Source organism: Vidua chalybeata, chromosome 15, assembly GCF_026979565.1.
Source record: "Vidua chalybeata isolate OUT-0048 chromosome 15, bVidCha1 merged haplotype, whole genome shotgun sequence".
Classification (NCBI taxonomy): domain Eukaryota; kingdom Metazoa; phylum Chordata; class Aves; order Passeriformes; family Viduidae; genus Vidua; species Vidua chalybeata.
The window spans coordinates 16,552,131-16,565,122 of NC_071544.1; the positions used below are offsets into that span (position 1 = coordinate 16,552,131).

Genomic DNA, 12,992 nt, shown 5'->3' on the forward strand with positions numbered 1-12,992 from the left:
CAAGGCTTACACTGGCAGGTCATTAGTTTTCATATGAATTTAATTTAATCATAAACAACTCATCTCACTCCTTAGCGGCTCCTTAAATGTGGCTCTTTTTAATACTATTAACTTTGCTACAGCCACCCCAGAGAATTAATGGAGGTGCAGGCAGTTTGCCAGTGCTTTATTGCCCCTCCCCAAGGGCTCGTCTTCATCCTCCTCCCCCTCAGCACAGCCCCAGGCCACAGTGCCCCTGCAGAGGTGGCTGCAGAAGGGTTGCTGGGCTGTCTGAAGGGGGCATCAGGCCACTGGTGCTTCCCTGGTGCCTGCTGGGGTGCAGACACAGCGCTGGGTTACTGCACATCACTCCCACTCCTGCCCCTGTCCCCACTGCTCGGTCAGATGTGCTTTGGAGGCAGGAGGGTGTGGAGATGAGCTGTGGAATCCTCCCTTCCTTCTGTCGTTGTGACATTCACGGGGGATGCTGGGGCTGGAAGTGCTCATGAAGAGCCTGGGACAGCACCAACATCTGCAACTGCAGCTCCTGGTGCTGTGTGGAGTGTCCAGGCTGGAGCAGAGGAAGTTTTGCCAGTTTAAAAGCCCTGAAAGATGCACAAATCCTCCAGAGGCTGGTGAGGAAAACACCCAAAGCAGCTGGTAAGAGAGGGAGTGTACACTGGCATGTGGAGCTATGGAGAAAGCTGATTGAGAGAGGAATAAAACAATTTCTGGTCTGAAAAGAAGAATTAAGGTAGAGAAGCACTTAGGCATCAGCATTGTCTTCTCCCTGAGCTGCTGGAGGGATTCCATCCCTGCTGGGCCCTGGCAGCACCAGGCACTGGCTGCAGCCTCACAGCTAATGAGCACCCAGGAACCAGCAGGGCTTGGAGAGAGTCTCAGCTCAGGCTGCAGAATGGCTCCTGTGCTTAATTAACGAGTCTTATGAGGGCTGTTGAGAGGAGTGGAGAGTGGCTTTGCATGCTGACCAGATCACCTCCCCAGGGAGAAACGCTGGGGAGCAGCAGTGGAGAGGCAGAGCCTGCCTCGGGCTCTGCTGTGCCCTGGTCATTTATCAAGGAATCTGTCAAGGATTTGCAAGGGAGCCCAAAGGAAGGGTTTGTGCGTGGCCTGGGAGTCCTGTGCTCGGCCCACACCTCTGGGGATGCTGCTGCAGGACAGCAGAGACGTGGCAGCAGCACGTCCCACAAAGAGGTTGGGGTGGTGCGGGTGCAGCTGAGGGGAGTTTCAGGACAAACACTCATCCCCTGCTGCCCTAACCAGAGGCTGAAGCTTCATGAAGCCAAATAAAAAAAAATAACTGTGATAAAATAACTACACAGGAGAGGTCACGACCTACACAAGAGCCAGGCTTGTGCGTTCTCCCTTGTGTCTGTCAGGAGCAGCTGAGCAATTGAGAACAAGAGGGCAAATGACTTCTGAAAAACCATCGCTCAGCTCGGATGGACAAATGGGTTTCTGCATGGCTGTAAGTGGACTCCAGCTGTTTGGGCACAGCTGGGCAGTCCCTGAGGTCTGCCTGGCATCAGGGAGGGGGTGGGATGAGGAAGCAGTGCCCCACCATCAGCCCTGGCTGCAGAGGGAACCCTGACTGCAGCCACGCTGGCACGGAGAGCCCGCTGCTGCTGCTGCTGCTCACTTGTCCATTTCAGAACTGGGAGATTGTGCCAGGGGACTGAATGTCCTGGTCCTCCCTGCGTTCAGAAGAAATGCATCCATCCTCCCTGAGGCACCTCACAAAAATCAGTCTAAAATGATGCTCCTACCCCCACAGAGGACACGTCCCCGCAGCTGGAGCCCAGCCCAACAGAGATTTCCCATTTGACCAGATCTCTCTGATTCTCAGCTGTCACCAGGAATGATTTTCCACTGCTGTGACCCCTGAATTGCAGGGTTTAGGTGCCACCCATGACAGCCAGGCTGGCAGCAGGCAGTGCCCATCCTGCCCAGGGAGAGCAGAACCCACACAGGGGATGCGGAGCCCTCAAATGGGGGAGCCCAGGGAAACGCCTGAGGACAAGGCTGGAAAAGCACTGAAACCCCGAGGAGAAGCAGAGATCTGGTGGAAGGGATGCCAAGGAGTGCCAAATGCAGGGAAAAGAGCCAGAGAGCCCTTCAGGAGCTCCAGTGTTGTGCCATCTAGTGAGCGAGGGGAAGAGCAGTGAACATCCAGCTCCTGCCAGCCGGGAAATCGGGTCCTGAGCAGTGCAGGACGGGCTGCCAGGGCAAAGAGTCCCCAAAATCCAGCCCCAGCCCAGCCAGGAGAGCAAACACCAGCAGCAAGGCAGGGCCAACATCTCCAGGGAGGCTTGGATTGCTCAAGCCGTGGGGAGTTTGGCGTTTGGAGAATAAACCAGTGGCCACTGCAGCAGGAGCACGCAGCAGGATTTGGCCTCAGAGGGTGCAGATGACTCTCAGGGACTCCTGCAGAGACAAAGGGAGCACGGACGCAGCCGTGGGAGGAGAGCACTCAGGCACAAGCCCCAAGACTCTCCCTGCCTGCCCTGCTTTTCTTCCCCCAGAGAGTTCCAGCATCAGCGACTGCAAAAGCCCCTGGGCAGCCCAGAGGGGTTTGGAGCCCAGATGTGACAGGACCTGGACCACAGGGAATGCTGCAGCTGCTGCAGCACCAGGAACTTCTCAGGGCTGTCAGCTCTGTTTTCAAAAATGAAGAATTATTTTTGCTTTCGCTCTGTTTTCAGCCTAGCACCTGGATGAAACAGTAGTTAACAGTTATTTCTGGACTATACAGTACTTATATATATGTTAAATCCTCATGGTTGAAGCTCCCCTCGGGCACTGCCAAGGACATGCAGATGAAGTTAAATATTCCCAGGAGATCTCCTGCTTCCCTGGGATACACTGAGTGAGACCAGTGTGTCCCAGGAGGCAGTGCAGTCCTGCTGTACATAAACAAAATGATTAATTAAGTGTCCTCAGCCACTCCATTCCTTACTGCCTTGTGGAGCAAGGAGACAGGAACCCTCAGGCTTTGCTCATCCTTCTCTCTTTGCTCATTTAAAACCTCACCAGCAACTTACACTCCCAATTCCATCTCCTTTCCAGCGCCTCACCTGAACTCACGTCCTGCACTTCTACCTGGGGTGGACACTGCCAGCAAAGATGTTTCCTGCGGGAAATCCAAGGTTAAATTGGCAGCTTCCAATCTGGCACAACCTTCCGAAATTGAGGGTAAACCCACACCAGCTCCATGGTCAAAGCTGCCCTAATTTAATGTGCTGTGTCCTTGAGAGAAATCCGTGGAAGCAGCAGGTGAAAAGTTGTGAGCAGGGAACAAAGGGCCTTTGGGTTCTGTGGTGGGAGATTTTCTGAGCAGCACAGGGGATGAGGCAGAGATTTCCCAAATCAGAGATTTGGGAAAACATGATTTTTTTTTCTCCTCCTGAGCAGAGGAGAGCATGACAGGGAAGCATCCCTAGGTCCTCCTTGTCCCACCAAAACGAGGGAACTGAAGCGTTTGTCTGGGATTCCTGTTAAAGCCAGGCCAGCTGATTAAAAAGGAGAAGGATCCCTGCAGAAACGCTTTGCTCTCGGGGTGCAGTACTCACTCCTCACCGAGCAGCGTCAGCCCAGCACCACCGGAGCACGCTCTGAAGTCATCCAGGGAACGAACGGCTGCTTCGCTCCAGCTCGCCCAGAGTCTCAGCCTGGTGCCAAAGATGTCCCTGCCCCTGAGCGGCAGGAGAGGCTCCAGCTCGCTTTTTTTACAGAACTGGAGGTTCAGCCTTGCAAAGTTCAAATGCCAGAAGTTTTTCGAAGTCAGTTTAAACGCAGAGCAGAAGCAAAGCTGAGCTGAGGTCACGGCTGGCAGCCAGGCACAAAATCAGACCCGTGCCCAGGTTTCTCAGTCTGTTACTTTATTAGAGAGGTCTTTACATCATGGTGCAGATATTTTACAAAATATTTTAAAAAAAACCTTTTTATTTGAAGCCACATTTTTTAAAAATCCTGTCCCATCCCCCCCCTCCATTGAAAAGCAAGCTGGGTTTAATTGTGGTTCCTTTTGAACAGGGAATGACAAAAAAATCCTCTTTTAAAAGGAGGGAAATGATAACCACGCTGTAAACATGACAGTCAGATGATGTGCCCCCCCTTCTAGGTGAGGGACACGGTACTGGAGCCTGGCACACCCAGGGAGAGAACACAAAATGCAAAAATGGGGGGACAGAGCCATCCCTGCCTCTGTTAGCAAGGCTGTGATGCTCTCTCCAAGCTGAAAATCAGCTGGACTGGAGGAAGGGATAAGTGATTTACCAGGGGGGCATTGCATCAGCTTGGAGAGCCCCCAGAAATATTCATTCCTCATGGCTGCAGGGTGTCCAGAGAGGGATGATGCTCCCTGGGCTGGTGGAGGAGGCACCAGAGGCAGCAATGCCCTTCAGCTGAGGGAGGTGACAGTGTGCTCAGGACAGCAGGGCCCCTCAGGGACAGGCTCTGAGTCCTGGCACACAGCCCTTGCACAGAGCAGCTCCAGCAGGACCAGAACCAGAACCACTGGGGCTGCTCTAGCACACTCCTCAGCGGATTGGAAGTCTCCAGTCAGCCCCTTGGCCCATTTAGGAGGATCCCTTTGCATTCATTAACCCCGCATCAGCTCCCAGCCTGCTGTTAGCACATCTGGAAGGCACCACCCCCGCTTCTGGAGGAGGGGCAGGAACCCTTCCTGTGTTCATTAACAGAGACATCACTGCTGTGGAATCAGAGGTAACCTGGAGTGGCCCAAAGAGACAGAGCCTTGCCAGCTGCAGGAAGTTTATAAATATGGATTAGGAGCTCTAAAAGGGTAGGAAAATGCAGAGTTGAAGACCTGGGGGGCTGCCTCCTTCAGCCCAGTACCTAGAAGTGAGGCACATCACATACCACCTTTCCCTGAAATGCCAGTAAATCAACAAAAGGGGGCTTGAAAATAACAACTTTTTTTCTTATATTTTCTTTTTCTTTTTTTTTTAAGCAGGAATATTTTTTTCTTGCTAAAGAAATAGGTCTAAAACAAACAATGTTGTCCAGAAAAAAAAAAAAAACAACAAAAACTTAAGTGCTGCCTTACACCTTTGGGTTGTGTAAAGAAGAAGGTGCTGCCAGTGAGGTCCCTGACCCCTCCCCAGCTCTGTGCTCCCAGTCCCACCCAGCAGCTCAGCCAAGCCCTGCCTTGTGCAGGCAGAGGGAACAGAAAGGACAGAGGACCTGCTCTGCCACTCTGCCACGACTCCCAGCCAGGAAAACCATCCAAAAAGCTGTGGCACATCACAAGGAGATGAGACATCAGTGGACAAGGAGATGCTGGGAGCAACAAGCCCCGTTTGCATCTGCTCTTCTCTTGTTCCACTGCTCCTTTGCTCCTCCCAGGCGATGCTCTGCAGCCACAACCCGCCGGCCAGGCTGGCTGACCCACACAGCAAAGAGTTAAAAACCAGCCTCAAGCACCTGTGTGATCGTGAGAGCTCTGGCAGTAACACCCTTCACTCCCACTCATCCCAAAGGCACTTGACAGTGACAGACACTCACCGTGTCCCCGCAGGACTGAGCGCTGTCCCCAACCTCCCCCCGTGCACCTGCGCTTCCACTTCCTCAAGAACCAGAGCCTGCAGCCAGCTGGGCACTGCAGTCAGCCCAGAACCTCTGATAACACAGTGATAGCTCAGTGCCAGAGGGGCTGTGGTGCCCCTGGTCGCAGCGAAGGAAGAGCAGAAGCATCTTTGGGAGGACATCCAGCCCCTTTCTGCACGGTCTGTGTGGGGAGCAGGAGGAAAGAAAAAACCCAGCCCTCCCTAGGCAAAAAAAACCCCAAATATCTGTCTCTCTGTGGCAATAAAAGGGCCACAGTGGAGAGGAGTAAGTCTAAGGCCAAGGTGAGTTTAAGACAATGCCAGAGCTGCTCTGCCCAGGCCAGGCTTTACAAAGGACTGGGACAGGAGCAGCCACGGTGGAGAGGGAGGTGACAGCCCTGCCCTGAAGGGCTGTTTCTCCTGGTCACAGTGGCCACTGCTCCAGTCTGAGCTGACAAACCCAGTGAGCACCAGGCTCACCCGGGAAGCATCCGGCCACCAGTGCAAGTACAATCCAGAGAGGGTCCTGCCCCAGTTCCCAGCCTGGAGCTCCTGGGAAAGCCACCCCAAGTCCCAGCCAGCATCTCTCAGCGCAGAGGCCACGTTTATCCCAGGCAGAGCACGGGGACAGGAGGGTGCTGTGGTGACAAGGGGCTGCTGAGAGGGTCTCCCAGTCCAAGTTGCCCCCTGCAGCCCAGGAGGACACGGCCAGTACCAGCTGGTGGCCTGCCAGGTGTTACAAGCTCTCTGAGGAGCTGAAGGGGACGAACTTGGCGTGTTTGGTCGGGGACACTGGCACCTGTCCATCGGCCTCCTCGCTCAGCTTGAAGAACATCTCCTGCTCACGCTTCTTCTGGTTCAGCTCGTCCTCCAGGGCCTTGAGCAAAGAGAACAACACAAGAGCTGTGTTTGAGATGGTTCTGGAGCTATGGACAGGACACCCTGCTCACAGCCAGGAGGCCCCACCTTCTTCCGCGGTCTCAGCTTGTCCCGCCACTCCTTCATGTGCTGGTTGTGGCTCTCATCCAGGGACTTCAGCTTCTGGGTTTCGTGCTCGATCAGGAGGTGACACTTCTCATTCTAAAAACACATCACCAAACGCAACAACACCCATCAAGCAACTGGAACTGTACATCCAGTGGTCAGATGTTGGATTAAGATCTTTTCTGACTCAGAGATGGGGTAACTGAGAGGTGTTTTAAAACATTTTATTCTATTTTCAGTCTCATGTGAAGGGTGAGACAATACAGATGTTATAATTTACGCTATTACAATCAGAAGCTAATTATTTCTTAATTATAATCCATTGTAAGTGTTCCTCAGCTTTAGTTACATCTATTTCTTACAGTCAAACAGGATTTGTCTTGGGCAGAGACATTCAGAGCTCTGAGCTCCACGTTTAGACAACGGCAACAGAAACCTCTCAAGGCAAGAGCAAGGGGACATCAGCCCCTGACAGTCCTCTGCAGCCACTTCTGCAGAGGCTGAGACCTGCACGGGCAGCTCTGGGACACCAAGCCATGAGGGATGAGTACCTGGAGATGCTGGAGCTCGTTGGTGTTGCTCTCACACTGGGCCTGCATGTCCTTCATCTGCGACTCATGCTTCTGCTGCTGGTGCAGCCGCTCTGCTTTCTGCCTCTTCTCCTCCTGCAGAGCAAACTGGCAGAGAGGAAAGCAATGTGTAGGCAGCATTGCCCTGGGGCTGCCTGAGAGACCAGCCCAGCTTCCATTATTGCACAGGAAAGAAGGAATTTGTGTTGCTTCCCAGTACAAGTCACGATGGAGACTGAAAAACCACGCGTGACGCCACAAAGCAGAGCCCTCTAACCCAGCAGTAAGTTACAATCAGGAAACAGGGATTTGGGAAAATGCAGCTTTCTCCCCGCACCAAGCCAAGCCTCAACTCCTGGTGCCTTTTCAGGCCCTGACCTGTTTGATCTTCTCCCTCTGCTCGGAGGCGCTGCCGCTGGAGTGGATGTGGAGGCTCTTCTTGTACATGGCCATGCGCGTCTTGCCCTCGCTGCGCTGGATTTTGGGCAGCCGGGCCTTCTCCTGCTGCTGCCGGACCTTCAGCTGCTCCAGCATGCGCTGGTTGTAGCGCTGCATCTGCTCCCTCTCCTGCAGGCACACAGGGGTCAGAGGGGAGGGACGCCTCCCCAGAGCCCCGAGAACAGGGACAGCTGGAGGGCAGGTTTGGTGTCGGAGTCCAGCACATCCCTCTGGCTGCCCTGGCTGCCTCCAGACCCTGGCAGGGGGCTCGGGGACCTTGGCATGAAGTCAAAAACAGCTGTGGCTTCCATTTTAGCTCCTTGAAAAAAGTGCCAGCTTTGTATGAGGAACTACAAGCCATAAGGGTTTGAGTAGTGTGGTAGTTGAATTAACACAGGGTGAAAAAGTGGAATTTTGGGGCTTTTTAGAATGGGGTTCAAGGGGACAAGATGGAGGGATTTGGGCGTGTACTGACCTTCTTCTCACCCTCCATGTCTTGCTGTGATGGTGACACTTTTCTATTAGTTTAAGGTAGAGACACAGTGTCCAACATCAATTACAGACATTGGCACGTTGTTGTAACCACGGCACACGGAGTTTTTGGTATAAAATGTGAACACCGCCCTGAGGGCAGACAGAATGCCATGGCCGAGCTGCTGGACAGAGCTCAGCAGGGCAGAGAGAGAGTGTTCTAGATAAGGGAAAATAAACAACCTTGAGAAGCCGACCCTGCACATTCAGACTCCTTTGGCTGGGAGAACAAGGACCTTTACAATCTTGGGGTCATCCCGACACACAGACCCCGAGAGTTTGGGAGTAGCCTGGAAGTGGCTGGTGACACTCCAAAGGGACAAGAGGGGATGGCAAGGACTGCACATGCTGGGAAAGCAGAGGAGAAGGGGCTGGAAGTGCCAGTCTTCACTCCCTGCTCTGGAAGTCAACCATGCCAAATCCTGGGCAGTGCCAGATTTCCAGAAAAGCCCCCCACAATTCCCAACTTCTTGCACATTAAATGCACACAACACAGAGCACACCTCCCAGGCAAGAAGGCTTCACTGCCTTCTTGACACCAGCTTTCCTCTGGTCCTTTTTCATTAATAATGACCAAGCCCTTTGACTCCCAACCCACCCTTAGAATTACAGAATTCACAGAATTACAGAATATTCTGAGTTGGAAGGGACCCACAAGGATCGAGTCCAGCTCTTAAATGAATGGCCCATATTGGGATTGAACACACAACCTTGGTGATTTCCCCCCTTTTAACCTGGAAGGGGAACACCGGGACACCTGGACACTTTGCTGACCCACACCAGCGTGGGAAGGTGCAAAGCCTTTCACCTTCTCATGCTTCCGGAGCAGCTCGTGTCTCTGGAGGAAATACTGGTCCTTCAGCTGCTGCTTGATGAGCTGGTGCTTCTCCTGCTGCTGACGCTCTTCCAGATCCCAGATGCAAGCTTCCCGGTCTGTGGGGAGGAGAAGGGGCTGGAGATCACCCACCCTGGCCTCTCATCCTGCTCACACAAAGTGTGCCAAGCTCGGGAGACCTCTGTGCACACCAACAGCGCAGCAGATGTTGGGGGTGATCATTCACCTCCTGTTTTCCAAGAGAAATTGGTTGCAAACCATATTGGAACCTGATCTCTTGCCATTATGAAGCCTAATTGGTTCGTATTTGTAAAGCACTTTGAAGATTAAAGCACTAAGTATTATTATTGTTAAACATTTAGACAGGACCTGGCAAGGCTGGCTTTTTCCACATCCCATCCTGCCAGCTTGCAACTCTGTCACAGCATCTGCTGCGTGGGAAGAGCCAGGGATGGATAAACCCATGGTTCCCTCCCTCCCTCCCAGCCTTTGCCACCCACCTCTCATCAGCTGCTGCTTCTTGTTGAGGCACTCACGCTCCTTGTCACAGATCTCTCTTTTGTTCTGGGCAGTGATGTTCTTCATGGCCTGCTCCAGGTCCTCCTTCTGCTTGGCCAAAAACTCCTGCTCCTGTTAACAAACCAGCAGTGCCACCATGAGCCCTCCTTCTGCTGCAGCTTGGAAAGCAGCTGCTGGTGTTTCAGAACCTGCCAGTCCCTCCAGCAGGAAGGATGCTTTATTCTCCTGCACATTTCCCAGGCTTGGAACTGGGGGGCTCCTCCCTGAGTCTCACCATGGTTTGTTTTTTCTGGGTGAAGTCGTCCATCTTCGCCTTCAGGTTCCCTTTGCGCTGCTGCCGTGGCAGCTTCTCAACCTCGTTCTTGACCTGTGGAGAGAAAATTAAATTTCCCTCCAGGGCACTTTAGGCCAGGAACAACCCTACCTCCAGCCGCTGAACAGCTCAGGAATCATCATAATGGCCCTCAGGAATCACCCAAAACCACCTCAAGAATCACCCAAAACCACCTCAGGAACCACCCAAAACCAAAATCACCTCAAGAATCGACCAAAAACACCTCAGGAATCGACCAAAAACACCTCAGGAATCGACCAAAAACACCTCAGGAATCGACCAAAAGCACCTCAGGAATCGCCCAAAGGCACCTCAAGAATCACCCAAAAACACCTCAGGAAATCACCCAAAACCACCTCAGGAATCGCCCAAAACCACCTCAGGAATCACCCAAAAGGCACCTCAAGAAACACCCAAAATCACCTCAGGAATCGCCCAAAGGCACCTCAGGAATCGCCCAAAACCACCTCAGGAATCGCCCAAAACCACCTCAGGAATCGCCCAAAAGGCACCTCAAGAAACACCCAAAATCACCTCAGGAATTGCCCAAAGGCACCTCAGGAATCGCCCAAAACCACCTCAGGAATCGCCCAAAGGCACCTCAGGAACCACCCAAAACCAAAACCACCTCAAGAATCGACCAAAAACACCTCAGGAATTGCCCAAAAGCACCTCAGGAATCGCCCAAAGGCACCTCAAGAATCACCAAAAAACACCTCAGGAATCACCCAAAAGGCACCTCAGGAACCGCCCAAAACCAAGAGTTTCCTCATAAAACACCATCTGCTTTCCTCTCAGCTTCTGCCACGAGAAACGCTGAACTCCCCAGGAAGAAAGAGGTGCGGGACAGCATCTTCCCTGCCTGCCACCCCCAGTTTTTACCTCCTTCTTCATCTGCTTGAGCTGCTCCAGGAAGCGGGCGTGGTCGCGCTCCTGCTCCAGGCGGATGCGCTTGGCCTCCTCGCGCCGGCGCAGGGCGTGATCCTGCTCCATCCTCTCGATCTGCTGCTTCTGCTGCCGCTCCAGGTTCTCCAGCTCCGTGTCGTAGAACTTCTTCTTTGCCTGCCCAGGGAAGGTTAGGGTTAGGGTTCCCGCTTCGTTGCCTTCCAAAAGTTTAAAAAGAAAAGTGAAAAGAGAGGAAAAAAAAAAAAAAAAGCAAAAGAGGGGCAAGGGATTGTTTCTGCTTGGATTGAGCCTCTTTACAGAGGAGGGAAATTTCCAACCAACACCTCAGAACGTTTGGAGCTCTGTGCTCCAACAGTGCCCTCGTGCCATGGAAGGAGAAAAACTTTTAGGTCCCTTCCAACCCAAACCGTTCTGTGATTAGCTACAATATTATTTTACTTCAACAGAAGGGACCAAGTGTGTGAGCCCAGTTTATTCAATTTACTCTCAAACCCTTGCCAGATTTCCTGCTGTCACACTCAGGCTGTGCTGCTTTCTTACTTAAAGGCTTTTTTAATTTTTTTTTTTTTTCTGTGAATTACAACAGCACTATAAACCGTTCCTCACAGTGGCCATGAGCAGACATAAAAGAAAAGATCATTAAAGAGGAAAATCCAGAACAACCTTTTCCCTGCTACACCCTGCCAGGCAAAGGCTGCCAGTGCTTCCCAAGCTGCAGGCAGCTTAATGCCCACAAAACCTCCATCCTCCATCCATGCTTCAAATCCCAAAGGGCTTCCTGTGATGCCCAAGGTTGTTGCCACCCGGAGAACATCCCCGTGTGGGGCACCTGCAGAGGAGTTGGGTTCCCAGCTGATTCCCAGGGGTTTTCCCCTGCCCTCCTACCATCATTTCCTGCTCGAAGCGCCGCAGCATCTGCTCCTGCTGCAGCTGGTGCTTGCTGTTCAGCTGGGCCTGGTTCCTGTGCTCCTCCTTCTGCAGGAGACGCAGCTCCCGCAGCTCCTGGCGCCTGCAGAGGGCCGGGGTGGGGCAGGGGGACAGAGAGATGCAGGGTCAGGCAAGCTCGGATGGGCACAGGTGGTCACACGCACAAGCAGAGCATCTCAGTGGGGAGTGGAAGCTGCACCTCTCTCGGAGTCCAGCACATCCCTCTGGCTGCCCTGGCTGGCTCCAGACCCTGGCAGGGGTCTCAGAGACCCTGGCATGAAGTCAAAAACAGCTGTGGCTTCAATTTTAGCCCATGGAAAGCTGTCAACTCCGTATGAGGAATTACAATCCACAAGGGTTTGAGCAGTGTGATAGTTGAACTGACACAGGGTGGAAAAGTAGAATTTTGGGGTTTTTAGACTAGGGTTCAAGGGGGTACAAGATGGAAGGATTTGGGCGTGTCCTAGCCTTCTTTTCTTTCTTCTTGTCCCCCATGTCTTGCTGTGATGGTGGCACTTTTCTGTTGGTTTAAGGCAGAGATTCACAGTCTAACACGGGTGATGGGAATTGGTAATAAATTGTAAACATACACACTTGGTTTTGAGTACATAAGGTGGGAGCTGCCCAAGGCTCAGGGGCTGATGGCCATGGCCTCCTTTCTGGACAGAGCTCGGCAGGTCAGAGAAAGAATGTTGTAGATAAGAAGAAATAAACAACCCTGAAAGCGCAGTCGGACGCATTCCAGGCTCCTCCTTTGGCTGCACGGGCTAAGGGAACGAGGACTCTTTACAATCCCGGGGTCACCCTGACCTTCTGAACCCCGAGGAAATCGACACATCTCCACCCCACAGCGCCCTGCCCTGCTCTGAGCACAGGCAGGAGGGAGATCCCAGCTGTGCTCCAGGCGCTGGGACACTGCAGGAAGCAGGATGCCACTTATGGGAACAGCTGGAAAACCATCAGCTCCCAGAGGTGAGGCCCGTTAGCATTCACAGCTTCCCAAACAAGCCCTGGCAAGGCTCCTGAGGTGATTCTGTAGGCTCTGGTGTCCCCCCAGCAGCCCAAATACCCATTGTGCCACCTGGGTTAGTGCTCACTGGCCCTCAAATGCCAAGCTGGACTGCTCTGGCCTGGCCTCTGTGCTCTGTGTCCATTCTCATTCCCACCTGAGTGGCAAAAAGGGCAGTTTTCCCAAATTCTGACCCATCTGTGATGACATTGCATCCCACCCCCCCCATCCAGCTCACCAGTAAATGAGCTCTGCTAATGAGCTTTTACATAAATCTGATATTGGGGCTGAGGAATAAGGCAGCCACAGGGACACAGTGTTTAGGACAAATTATCCTCTCAGGGAGCCCCCGAGAGCAGCACGAGGGAGCCTA

At 52.9% G+C, this 12,992-nt stretch overlaps 1 protein-coding gene across 1 annotated transcript in view; it reads right to left on the reverse strand.

The window, feature by feature from the left end:
• Positions 1 to 3,857: 3,857 nt before the first annotated feature.
• Positions 3,858 to 12,992, reverse strand: part of STK10 (serine/threonine kinase 10) — a 45,661-nt gene continuing 36,526 nt past the window's right edge. The window contains exons 11-19 of the mRNA XM_053956720.1: positions 11,569 to 11,692; positions 10,660 to 10,839; positions 9,718 to 9,810; positions 9,425 to 9,554; positions 8,898 to 9,022; positions 7,499 to 7,687; positions 7,103 to 7,228; positions 6,534 to 6,647; positions 3,858 to 6,444 (exon numbers count right to left, since the gene is read on the reverse strand). Of these exons, the coding sequence (XP_053812695.1) occupies positions 6,304 to 6,444; positions 6,534 to 6,647; positions 7,103 to 7,228; positions 7,499 to 7,687; positions 8,898 to 9,022; positions 9,425 to 9,554; positions 9,718 to 9,810; positions 10,660 to 10,839; positions 11,569 to 11,692 (1,222 nt within the window). The 3' untranslated portion in view covers positions 3,858 to 6,303. The remainder of the gene's footprint in view (positions 6,445 to 6,533; positions 6,648 to 7,102; positions 7,229 to 7,498; positions 7,688 to 8,897; positions 9,023 to 9,424; positions 9,555 to 9,717; positions 9,811 to 10,659; positions 10,840 to 11,568; positions 11,693 to 12,992) is intronic.